This window comes from Lonchura striata, chromosome 1 (assembly GCF_046129695.1).
Source record: "Lonchura striata isolate bLonStr1 chromosome 1, bLonStr1.mat, whole genome shotgun sequence".
Classification (NCBI taxonomy): domain Eukaryota; kingdom Metazoa; phylum Chordata; class Aves; order Passeriformes; family Estrildidae; genus Lonchura; species Lonchura striata.
The window spans coordinates 103,418,336-103,431,734 of NC_134603.1; the positions used below are offsets into that span (position 1 = coordinate 103,418,336).

The 13,399-nt window shown below is 36.1% G+C and overlaps 1 protein-coding gene across 4 annotated transcripts in view; it reads left to right on the top strand.

Annotated features, from left to right (window-relative positions):
* CDK13 (cyclin dependent kinase 13) overlaps positions 1 to 13,399 on the top strand; it is a 46,562-nt gene that overhangs the window by 21,377 nt on the left and 11,786 nt on the right. For all 4 annotated transcript variants that reach the window (XM_021546882.2, XM_077786232.1, XM_077786228.1 and 1 more), the window contains exons 6-11: positions 4,178 to 4,367; positions 6,829 to 6,885; positions 9,583 to 9,684; positions 9,795 to 9,872; positions 11,975 to 12,091; positions 13,006 to 13,137. In XM_021546882.2, coding sequence (XP_021402557.2) covers positions 4,178 to 4,367; positions 6,829 to 6,885; positions 9,583 to 9,684; positions 9,795 to 9,872; positions 11,975 to 12,091; positions 13,006 to 13,137 — 676 coding nt within the window. The remainder of the gene's footprint in view (positions 1 to 4,177; positions 4,368 to 6,828; positions 6,886 to 9,582; positions 9,685 to 9,794; positions 9,873 to 11,974; positions 12,092 to 13,005; positions 13,138 to 13,399) is intronic.

The following is a 13,399-nucleotide window of genomic DNA, read 5'->3' on the forward strand; positions in this document are numbered from 1 at the left end:
ATATTTGTTGTTCTGGCAATCAGAAAAGAGATTATAACCCAAGTCGAATGAAAAGACAATTGTTGAAGGAGCTTTAAGGAATTTAAGTGTAAGAAACTTACAGTAATTGGTAGGCAATTTCTTCTTTAGTTTTCAGGCTGTAGTTGAGAAAATCCTGCGTAAAACTCTTGGAATGGTATATCATGAGTAGTGAAAGAGAAATGCTGAGGAAATAAAATAGTAAATGTAATCTAATTCTATTTAATCAATCAATTGTAAGAATAATCTATGTATTGCTTAGAAGAAGCTGGAGGAGACTTAAAAGCAAAACTAAAATCTGATGGAGTTTCATTTTGAAAACTGAGTACAGAACAAATTTTGAAAACGTATTTCACAACACAGCGTTGTACATACTATGCACTGAACTAGGCAGAGATACTGGAGTTTCTTTAAAGCATTTCTGTATTTCAAGATACTATTGTAATGTGTTATACTAGAATTGAATTTAAATTAGCATGCCTTGAGGCCTTTCTGGTCTTCTGTGTCCTCAGATCTCTAATCAGATATTCTGAGAAACACTGAACACCTTTCCTCTGAATTACATTTGGAAAATACTTGTTTAAAGGCCATCATCTGTGGAGGCTTTTGGATCATTCTTCCCTGCACCACCACCCTCCCCTCCCAGTCTGAAGCACTTGTGTCTTTGGGAACAAATAGTGTCCTGTTTAGTTGGATCTGTGTGATTTGAAGACAGTCCAAAGAAATCCAGAGCCTGACTGTGTCACAAAAATGCAAAGCATGTTTTGTTAGGTTTTTTTGGTCTCTCAGAAAATCCACTGTTTATTGCAGATTATTAGTGCCATGATTTGTTGAGATAGCTCTCCTGTATGTAAACCTTTACTGCATTATAACCGAGCTTATTTTGTTTTAAGAAACTGCTTCTGTTAGAGCTCCATGAACTGAAGCATATGACCAGGAGGAGATGTGTTAATCCTTTAATTAGTCTAAATTGGTATCTTGCTTGCTGAACCCCATCAGTCTTAACTGACAAAATGGTCAGAAAGGTGCATTTTTCCAAGGTCAGTCAAAAGGAGTAAGGTGAGGATTGTTTCCGTCCATGTGAATCTCCTTTATTTATTGTGTACCTCCTTAATAGATTCAGCTGTTCTCTTATCCTGTATTCAGAAATAGGCAGTGTTCCTACTGTTCAGCTGTTCCAGCTGCTGCAGTGTCAACATGTAGTGACATTAGGATTTCTGATTATCTTAGTAGATGAAGGAGAGTAGATGAGCTTCATGGTGTTAGTGAAATAAATGGGCCACCCAGGAGACAACCCTTCTATTAATGCTTTGTTCCAGTGTGTGGAAATGGACTAGGCCTTCTCCCACACCACAGGTAGGAAGTGCAGGTCTTTAACACAACAGCAGCAAGATGAGGAACTTTAAAGTCAAGTAAGTAATTCTGAGTTCATTTGAATTGCATGCACTTTACTGTGAGAGTGCTTTAGGTGTTTTTATGGCACTACTTCCTAAAATGAGAACTGGGCAAAACTAGCATCAAGCAAAACGTCATTTTAAAATGTAACCTCCAAGTTAGAATATGTTTTGCCCTCAAAAAAGAAGTAACTTATTATTTTTTCTGCTGTGTTTTCCTCTTTTGAGAAATGGATATTTGTATGGCATTTGTTTTGATAGAACTAAAGTATACTGTGGGCTTAGACTTGGACTAAGCTATAGTAAGCACACTTCTTCCTGTGCATAGTTCATTTATGATGTCTTCCATGACTGTTGCTGCTTTCTCTTTTATGGAGTATCAAATCCCCCAGTGTGATGAAAAGCGATGAAAATTTGAAGTTATCGGGTGGAATAACATGAGGATTTTGTTGGCAGAAACTACAGATCTCTGTCAGAAAAGGGCACTATGCTTGTCTAGGAATAAATTAACAGGAATTCCACTCCAGTTTGCTTGATAGCTTGAGTAATACTGAAAATCAGGCTTGAATGGTAAGATTGCCAAGGTTAATAGACTAATTTTCATATTTTCTCATACTCAATGAAGATTTTACCAGTTTTTACTTTTAAAACATTTTAATGATGTAGAGTTAGGAAATAGGCAAGAATGCACAAATATAATGCATCTGTACATTTGCTCTTGATCTCATAAGGAATATGTAGCATTTACCCTGTTTTAGTGTATGTTTTCTAATAAGAGTTGCAGAGAATTTAAATAATCAGGTGTCACCTTCCAGGTACTACTCTACTTTGTTTATAAATCTTCTCTATTGTTGTCAGCTTTCCTTCTTGCATGAGGGTACCAATTGTAATTGCTGGTTATAGTGCATAAACAGTGAAAAAATCCTGGGAGTTAGTGACAGAGCAGGAAATTGCGCAAGGCATGTATCCTGCTTTGCATATAAACAAGAGGTCTCTGTTCAGCTATTCTCACTAAATTGTTCTACAGTCAGTCTTTCTCCATGTCATATACACACATGCAGCCAGCTGCCATGACAGCATTACCGTTCTCTTGTACTCCAGAGCAAGAAGGTACCAAGATTCACTGGTGTTCATTCAGTGTTGTGGAGCTGGCATCCTCTGAAGGGCATGTCTAGGTTTTTCTTACACTGCAGCACTAATATCAGGTGTTTTGTTTGAAAGCATTTAAAAATATGTCATGGTTCATACTTCAGTCATCATTGAAGTAGCTCAAATAGCAGATTACCACCTATCTAGTTTGAAAATACTAAGATTAGGAGCCTCTGTGCATTTCTATGTTAAACTGGTGAACTGGATTGGTGAACTCAGTTATGCAAATAGTAACAGAGCAGACTTTTGATTATTCATAGCTCTTAATACTTCCCTCTCTCCTTGTGAAGTGATGGTTGGGATTGTGTTGTAACAGCTTGATTCACTTCCTGATTCACCCCCTCTGTACACAACAGCAGGGGTATTTTATAATGAGTATTTTGCTCTCTCTGTATAATATGCAGCAGGACAAAAACAATGAGGTATGCAATGGCCTTTGCTTTAGCTGATGTATACTAATCATTGTTACAAGTTTAACACTTAGTGTATTAGTAATCTTCTTCCTGAATAGCAGATGGACCTAGTGTTCTTTTTTCCCTTTTCAGCTACTAAAAAAGAAAAGGAGTCAGTTCATTAGAATGTGGCCATGTATGTGTAAAGCTTCTGTCAAGCTGACTTCTTATTATTGCTCCAAGATTTTCACTAGTTTCTGAGTTTAAACTTTTTTAGGAACAAGAACATGTAATGAGTTCTTGTTGGGTAGAAACTATTTGTAGTGGAAAATTTAAGGAGGTTTTGGAAATGCAAGGTAGACAGACCCACTTGAACGTGGCTTCTGTGCTGCTTCCTTCACTCTGCAGGGGCTGCACTGTTCTGTGTGTCCCAGGCTGAGGAAGGGTAACAGTGAAGTACTAAAAAGTAGATTGTACTGGGAATGGTTGTATTGGAGATTGGTTATTGCTACTTCTGAATCACTCAACACTTTTCCTCTTGAAGAGTGCTTATACATCTCAAAGAGCTTTGGCTTTAATGGCTTTATTTGGTAGAATTATACAGGCCAATGTAAGATAAGACCAGACTCTCTTGTGCTGAATGTATGCATATGGAAACTTAAAATATGAATTGTGTCTTTGCAGAGCTGCTGTTACTAGTAGGTTAGTTCTGCTTTCCCATTTTATCCTGTCTTATAGGTATTTTTAGTCTGAGAAGGGCCAGTTTATTTCTGACCCAGTTGCATGGAAATCTTTAAAATATTAATCACTGAGTCATGACACATGAACAATAATGCACAATAATGCTTGTACGTATTTTGTTTCTAGATTTCCTCTCCAAATTTTACATATGACCAAGTTACTTTTTCTTGAAATAAAATGGGTGGAGTTTGAGAGCTGTAGGGAGAGCACATGTTCATCTAGACTAAAGCACCATGCGGTAACATTTTCTTTTCACAAACATTTGACTAGTATAACTGTTTATATCGAACAGCAATTTATTAAAACTTTTTCCTGTACTATATTTTATTGGACATGAGATACAGCTATAAATACTGCAGAAGATCTAAGTAGTTGTATGAAAAATGCTTCTGATTTTAAAAACTAGGCAACAGCAATGCTTTGGACTGCTGTTAAATCAGTTTTTCTGTCTGTTTCTCCTACCCGTTTCCCTTTCTTTTGTAGGTGCATTTTACCTGGTATTTGAATATATGGACCATGACTTGATGGGATTGCTCGAATCTGGTTTGGTTCATTTTAATGAAAATCATATTAAATCTTTTATGAGACAGCTGATGGAGGGCTTGGCCTATTGCCACAAGAAGAACTTTTTGCACAGAGATATCAAATGTTCAAATATTCTACTAAATAATAGGTATGGATATTACTTAAAAGTACGTAACAAAAATTGTATGTTAACAACATCTTTAAATCATTATTTCAGTCTTCACAGTTCATCTGATTGGAGTCATTAGCAAAACTTATTTTCTAAATTGCCTCGTTTCTTTAAAATCAGTTGCAAAATACTAATCCAGTAATGTTCCCGCTTAACACTGGAGCCTGCAGCTGCATATTAAACTTAATCTATGTTTAAAAAAAGATTGAATTTTAATCCTACTAAGTCAGAGTATGGGGGGAAATTATCTGAGTTACATATTAAAACAGAATTGCAGAATTTTAGTATGTAGGTGTTTGAAGTGTATTCTTTCTGCCATCTCATGTCAAGATTGCAGCATGGCTAGGCTGGTTCTTCGTGACAGTTCTGAGGTCCTTGTCATCATTAGTCAGGATAATGCTTTAAAAGAGTATTTGATTAGGCATGTTCAAACATGCCTTAACTTGCAGTTATTGCTGTAATCAAAGTGGGAGAATAATTTGTTTCATACTACTTTAACACATGGTAATTACAAATCGTAGTAATAAGTGTGGTGTTTTCAGTTTGCAGCAGCAGCAACAAATCAAAAGCCAGTGTGAGGGTAGTGGATGTCTTCATTACCAGCTGTTGTGCATCACAACCTGGAGTACTAAATCCAGGGCGCAGCATAAGAGCAAGGTTTATAACAGCAAAAAAGGGTATAGTTAAGAAAAGAGTAGGTAGTCAGCTTTGGGATTTTTTGCCACAGGAAGTCTTCTGGGTAGTGTCAGGAGTTTCAGAAAAAGATGAGACACATTCAAGGACAGGATTATTAACACATGCTGATGGGAATGGACAGGGATCCCTGTTTTAGCACCCTTAACACAATGATTATGGGTAGTGGTTAAGTATGAAGAAGATGAGCCCCAAAGGGAATGGATTCACATGTTCTTCCTAAAAATCTACTGCTGCTGTTGGAGATAGAATACTGGGCAAAATGGATCAAGGGTCTTTTTTGATAGGCTTAGTTTTCTCCCAGCTTTCTCCAAATCAAATTTGCTATTTCTTCCTTTTTCCCTTAGAATGAACTAACACTTGATGCTTTCAACTCTGTATCCTACTGCAGCCTTGCCAGATTATGATATAGATTCTTAAACAGATGTGCATGTTCCTCCCCATTACTTACTGTGCCCACACATTTAATCTTATCTGCTGATCTCCAGGGTTAGTGTTTCTGTGTGCACCTTTGGGAACTCAGAAGCTGGGTGTAACCTGAAAGTGGAGAAGAGTGCCTTATGGTAGAGGAGGAGCTTGTTATTTTACTGTGCTCTCCAATCCGGGTTGCAGAGTTGGGTTTTCGCCCCCTAGAACAATGTCTGAGCATCCTTAGGTTTTTACACCAGCAGAAGAAAAACATGATAGATCTGAATGATTTTTTTATGCCAATGTTTAAAAAATCCTATTAGTAGTTATAGCCTGAAGCCAAACATGTGGAAACATTATGTGTCTTTTACATAGGTAACTTCAACTAATTTTTGAGCAAATACAAATACATTCTCAGAAATAAGCATGTAGATTTGAGGGGAACGTTTATTTGTTTATGCATGTTTTCCAAGAAAGCAGAGTAAAGGTCTGAAAAGAAAAGTGTATGGAAACTGTAACTTGTATATTGTATCACCACCAAATGGTCATGTACATGCTGTTACCACAAAATCATCGTGCTAGCAGCAAATGTTGCCATCATTTGATAAAATAGCATGTATTTGAAAGTGATGGAGCTATTAAAGTTTATAGAAAGTTTACAGAAAAGGACAACCACATATAACAGTCCAGCATTCATTTAGTGTATTAGAGAAGCTTGCAGATAGCCTGTTTGAATCACCCAGACTTTGCAACTAGTGGGAGTTTCTGGTCATCGAGCAGTGCCTTTTAGCTATGGGAACTGCAAGAGCTCTCTATTTTCTACTCTTCCCCACATAGGGGAAGCCAGCTGGCTGCTGACAAAAATAGAAGCCCTTATCTGGTCAGTTTCCTTGATGTAAAGGCCATATTTAAAATGTACAAGTGCAGAACAGGACTTTGATGGCTTCCTAGAAGGAAGTATAACTGCTGATAGTTGTTTGCTGTATAAGTGCTCATGCTAGTAGTAAGTCCTGAGAAAATAGCCGTTTCTTCCCTCAGTTTTTTTCCTGCAGAGTTACTGACTAGAATATTTTATGGGATAGACCTAAATTTTTACTAACATCCAATAACGTAAATGCCATTTGATAAGCATACTAAATTTTGCTTACTTGTCTTTGCTATTCAGTGAGTTAGCATACTGTTTACTGAAAAGATGCAGAGATAGCAGAGCATTGCCCCTTCATTAATGTGGTTTGGTGAAGATCAGTTGCAGCTGTTTCAGTCTTAAACTTTACCTTATTTTGGGGGAAGAAAGGCTAACAGGATTAACCACTAAATAATTCTTTACTTTTTCCACCAGAGGGCAGATAAAGCTCGCTGATTTTGGGCTTGCTCGGTTGTACAACTCAGAAGAAAGGTAAGATACATTTACACTGTGAAAAAGCATTTAGAAGTTTAATCTTGTTGCATAACTTATAAGGAACAGAAGACTGGTTTAGAGGAAATGTTACTGTACTGTAATACCAGTAATTGCTTAGGAAAGTGAAAGAAATACATGTTGTCTTACACAGCATAAAACCACAAAAGTCTCTTTGTGCGAGTGTATTGCTTTTCCAGATGTTCTGGATAAATAATGGTAGAGACTGGCCATATATTGATTGGAAATTAACTTACAGTTGTAAGTTTCTGGTCCTGTAAATCTGAGATATATTTCTTCTGTTGGTATACCAAAGATGTTATTTAGGGAAAGCAATTTTTTTTTTTTTTACTAGCACAAAGTATCATACAGTTCATATTCAATGAGCATTATTTTTTTGTAAGATTTAACTTCACATTTCAAGGGGTTTATTGTATTCTTTAGGCAGTCAGTGCTGTTGAATCTGCTGGAAACAGAGATACAAGTTTAAATAAAAGTTATTCAGAAACTTCTTGTGACTTGTGCTTCTGTTGTTCTTGGCTTCATTATGCTTATACTCCAGGAAACAGGTGCACAGTTCTTTATGATTAAGAACTTTAGTATTTACTTTGTAATGTAGTATTTGTCATGTGGAATTGACTTTCCAAAATCCAGGTTAAATGTTTACTACAGTAATATGTCCATGAGGTGGTTAGATACAAAGATGGCTGGATACCTGACCTTACTTTGATTTCTGCATGTCTAATTTGAGAAATAATATCCATAATGTTAGCTTTATGGATTTATTGTTTTCTACACAGCTCTTTGGTTGTTGATAAATGTGTTAGCAGCATTAGTTTCACTGAACTATGGTCTCAGAACTCTTATTTCAGGAAAATATGCTTAAGTACAGTTATGAAAACTGTTGATTATAAGAGCAAAGTGAAATAATCTTAAGTGCCTGCTAGCTTATTATTTTTTGGTTTGGATGTACTTAATAATAAAAGGATGTTATCATCCCTTCTTGTTTCAACATGCACCAAACTGGCCTAATGGGGTTTTATTTCCTCTGGTTTGCCATCTTTTGCTTGGGTTTTTTTAATGTCTGTTTTAAATTAATTTAAATTTTCTTTGTAAAACTCACTGTTCATTAAGGATTAAAGGTTCAGTGTCCTTATAATGCCAATAAGCCATTTTACTGTACATGAAACAGCAATGTTATTATGCCATTATGCATTAATGAAACCAAGATTAAGATTTAATTAAGCTATCTAACAGAATTGCCAGCTAAACTTGGAAGAATAATTAGAATCTGAGTAGATTTTTGGCAATTCTTTTGTCATTTATTTTCCTTCTGACCAGATATAATTAATGTATATCAACAAGTGTATAATAGCTGCTGTTTTTAATTAATGCATTTTGCATTTGGTTTACTGTTGTTTAGAATTTAATACTGTTTGAAAGAGCACAGAATTTAGCAGAGGCATAATGGGGAGGAAATAGAAATTTAAGTAAATTCCCATTGGTTGTTGTAGTTGTGCTCCTTTAAATGTTATTCTGTAGATTTAACATGTTTGGAGTAGGAGGTATGACAGGTTGCATGACAAGACAAGTGTTCAAATAAAAACCACCATGTACTGATACATATGAGCAATCTATCTGTAGAGACAGTCCATACCATGTAAACATTTCATAGGGAATGCTTGCTTCAGAGATAAATATGATAAATGATGGAATTGTTTCCAAAAATGTGCTACCATTTAAAAAGGAATTGGAGTTATGTACCTTAATGAAAGAAGGACTCAGATGATTTTACAGAAGTGATACCTGTACTACTGAGAATGCTATAAGAGCTTTTTAGGCTTCATTCTATGGTTGTTCATGCTTAATGTTACTCTTTCTGTTTGGAGTTACCTCGTGTTGGTAATTGAAAAAAAAGTTTCACTGAGTGAAAAACCGGAAGAAACAAAGAATTCTGGAATAACTTTTAAAGCATCCTGATTGAAACAAAACCAAAATTGAATATCTCTTTTCTGCTTTCCATTTTGAACTGTTGATGCTGGAGTTCAGTCTGTGCACAAAATTGTGTGTCTGCATTAGTAGAAATCTTTGTTTAGTGGGAGGATGGAAAGGATTATTCACAGTGACCAAAATTTCTGGTTAGAGCTGTGGAGAATTAAAGATGTTGTGAAATATAGGAAGATGCTAGAAGCATTCCAGACTTTGGAATCAAAATTGGTGAATGATGCAGTTCCAGAAAAAAGGCTTTTATCTCTTTTGCTCATACTTAAAGAGAGAAAAGTGACTTTTCCCTCCTTTTTAAAGTGCTTGTAGAGGTCCTATATTTAGTACGGTAATAGCCAATAGGTGCATGGAAGTTACTGGTTTTATCTAAGTGAGTCCTGCTCCTGAAATGACTGGCAATGTAATAAATATGCAGTGTTGCTTTCTGAATAATAATGGAGATACACTATTCACATAGCATCAAGGTGGCTGTGTGATTATTATTTATATCTTCAGTCTGACTGTTTGTAGCCTTCATCAGGCAATTTGTTTGCTTTTGTGCAGTTACAGCTTTGCAGGACTAAAATTAAAAGAGAGTGAAAGATTGTACTGTTCTTAAACAGTATCACAGAAGTAAAGTCCTTAATGTGTCATTTTTTTCAGAAGTGTGATCATATTAAAATGATAGTCCTCTCTTTTTCCTCCTTCCAACAGCCGACCATATACCAACAAAGTTATTACATTATGGTATCGGCCTCCTGAACTTCTCCTTGGGGAAGAAAGATACACACCAGCTATCGATGTCTGGAGCTGTGGGTAAGAGTTTAGATAGAAGCCTAGCAAGGATAAAAACAAGTTAAAAATAAAGTTTCTATCATTCTGTACTGAAAGCCATAATGATGGAATTTTGCTAAACTGTTTTACAGCTGTATCCTGGGTGAACTTTTTACAAAAAAGCCAATATTTCAAGCAAATCAAGAACTTGCTCAACTGGAACTCATAAGGTAACTAGCAAGCACTGCTACATACATGCCTCATAAATGACAGGTTTCTTTTCTTAGTGTTAAAATCTGAGATAATGCATTGCAAATACTTGCAAGTGCTCAGTTACTGCCCCAAGTGAGATGTTAGAGGTTTTGAGGGACAGTTAACATAAGTGACTTTGGCACAGACATAAAGGGTTTTCTGAGTGTTCTGTGTTCCTAGCAATGTACCCTTGACAAGTAAGATGGGTTTTTGTAGAGTAGCTGGAGTTGCCTATTACTGAAATTGTAAAGAGAGAGCAATCAAAATGCCTGTAATTTTTAAGATGATGTTGCAACTTCCTTGCAGCAAATCAGAATGCGAACATGGACAATAATAAGGACAAGTGGGATTTGGGAGGAACAGGTATTTGGCATGCTGCTGGCCATGAGTTCTTGTTTCAAGCCTACTGTGTACACACCTTAGCTTTATTACTTTTGTGGGAATATTTCTGTTCCTTTACAAACTGCCAGACATTTGGTGGAGATAAAAATTCTGTTTCTTTGTTCTGAATAAATCATAGAATGATAAGCATTTAATTCGGTGGAACCAGAGCATCTTTTTTTTTTCCATTTATTCAGCAAGCAAAATCTGCTTTTGACTCCGATATCATAATTGACATTGTAAATGAGGAGAGGCGCTCTTCCTAGAAACAAGGGGAAAAGGGAGTGAGTCCTACAGAACTTACAGAAAATGAACAGTAAATGGTCAAATCAACTTACTAAAAAATACTACAAAATTATATACTGAGATATTTTTCAAAACAGATTGAACAGTAGCATGCTTCTGTGTAATGTGCTATTAGCTGGCCTGAAAAAAATTAAGGTTTTAGGTGATGCAAAGCAGGTCAGTGGTCGTTTTTGGTATAAGAAGAATTAAACTCATGAGTTTGGGAATTTGAGTCATTTAAACTCGTGAGTTTTGGTTTTGAGCGCTAGGTGGCATTGATGCACATGAGAATGAGTAATTAGAAATTTTTATTTGTGTTTTACCTCTGGTACAAAACTAAAACTTTGTGATGTCCTGCTGGAAGCTTCTGTTTGTAGCTTATTTCTTGTCTTCACTGATGCTATGCATTTTTTGCTGTTTGAACATAATATATCAGTTTTATGAACATTTCTGCTGTGATCATGTTGCAGTCAGCAATTCTACATTTATCTTTTCAAAATTTATTAAACACAGAGCTGAAGTACATTCTGATAGTAAGAGATTAATTATTTTAATTCGCCCTCCTGAAAATCACATATGCTAATCAGTGTGAAGTCAGATTGATTTGCGTAGCACCTAGGGCATAAATCATTAGGTCTCTTACACTAACCATTTAAATCTTATGAAAAGGAGGGTTGACCTAGGGAAATGTATTTGCAAAATGTCCTTTTATGACTGTCTGCATGAGAATTTGAACCTTTGCATATATGGAAATACCTTATTAGTTCTTCTGCTAAGAAGTGTGGTGTTGATCAACTTGTACTTAGCCATAGGAAAAAAGGACGGCGATGGAATGTGCGGCATAATAGTATTGGCAGCTCTGTTTCTGGAGGTAGATGAGGCTTGAGGCATAAAACTCATAACTGAAGTAAAAAATAGAAGTTTTCTAGTGGTTTCTGCCTTTAGGACATACTGAATGTTTTTTTTTTCCTCTTAGGTCTTTAGCATTAAATAAATTCTTAGAGAAAACTGCTTTTTCAGCTATTTGGTATATCTTTCTTCAGTGGCATTGGCAGCTAAGGACATAAAAGTTACTCTTAATGTAGGCTATACAGTTTTTCTAGTCAGAGACCTGGAGAACTCTTCAGATGTAATTGGTTATGCTTTTGAAAACATTTGTGTAGAGGATGTTTGGGCTGGACTGAGGCAGAAACAGCAAGTTTAGCCTGTGTGGGATAATTCCCCTTTGTAGACAATTCACCATTATTTAATGGTGTTGGGCAGTTGACAGTGGAGAAATTTTAGCTAAAAATACCCTGAACATGAAAATTGAAAATGATTTTTGTTTTCACTGTACTTGCAAGAATAAAAATGACAGCTGTGCTCACTTGTGGTTTTTGATCTCATACCCTTTTTTCCCTTCTTTTTGGTACAGCCGAATTTGCGGAAGTCCTTGTCCAGCAGTGTGGCCTGATGTTATAAAATTAGCTTATTTCAACACAATGAAACCAAAGAAGCAGTATCGTCGAAAACTGAGAGAAGAGTTTGCTTTGTAAGGATGAAGAATTAGTTTAGTCAACTGTAATAGCATTAAGTTTTTCCAGAGACTTTATGAACTTCCGGAGAATGAGCATAGATCAAGCGTAAAGAAAAATGGCTTTAGATTCTTTTCCTTCCCATGATACCCACAGAGCTTGTACTAACCCTTATTTAATAGGAGCATCAAGAAGAGGAAAGAAGGCCCTAAAATTTCAGCCACCTGTCAGCTTTCACCTAAGGAAATATTTGTTTGGTACACCTGTTTGTTGCCCTGTCCAAAAAACAGCTCAGAGTACTTAATTGTTTTCTATTGGTAAAACCGGCTACAGCTTAATATGTAGTCTGTTTAACATTAGTCTTTTGTGTCATAAACTCATTCAACACAGAGGAGTTACCTGAAACATGTGTTCTAAAGTACTACCATTGGACTAGTTTTGTGCATATATCACAAGTGAAAGGTATGGAAAACAGCTCTTAGCTTATTTTAAGGGGGTTGTTCCCCTCCTTCAGGTGCAGTGGGTTTCAAGAGAAATGCATCATCCTGTTCATACTAATGAGACTAATATCTTTGAAGCAATAGAATTACTGTCTACGAATCAAGCCAAAGTCTGGTGGTAAATTTCAAAATGTAAAAATACAGTCTTGGCTTTAAAATGTGGACATGTTTTTTTGTAAGTACAAGGTTTCAAGCAATGAAACAACACAAGGGGAAGAAAGCTTGAGTTACATGATAGCACAGGTAGTAAAAGGTGAAGTTTATTTCTGCCTCTTACTATCAAGCTCAGGTTGTGGGTATGTTTTGTTAGTATATAAGTTACCTGAGCTCTTAGTGATCATATTGGAAGGGATGTGTTCATTAAAGTTTTTCACAGATATGTGTGATACAAAATAAAGATGTGACGCTTTCTCTGTTTTGCACTTTCGTAGCATCCCACCAGCTGCATTAGATTTATTTGACTATATGCTTGCCCTGGATCCCAGCAAGCGCTGCACAGCTGAACAAGCTCTTCAGTGTGAGTTTCTGCGAGATGTGGAGCCATCTAAAATGCCTCCTCCAGAGTAAGTAATTTCCACTGGTAATGCTGCCTTTAGGAAGTGTGAACATGCACTGATTTTAATAAGCTTATTTTGGCTCAGTAAAGGAGATGGTGGCAGAAATGTTGATGTATATAGTTGTTGAAAGGTGATTCTGTAGTAAAATGTTTGTGTAGCTAAGTGACTCATATTATAGATATCAGAGTTGGTTTGTCATTCCTAGAACTAAATATTGAGTTACTACCTCTAAAGAAAATACTCTTCTATGAATGTTTCTAATATTCAA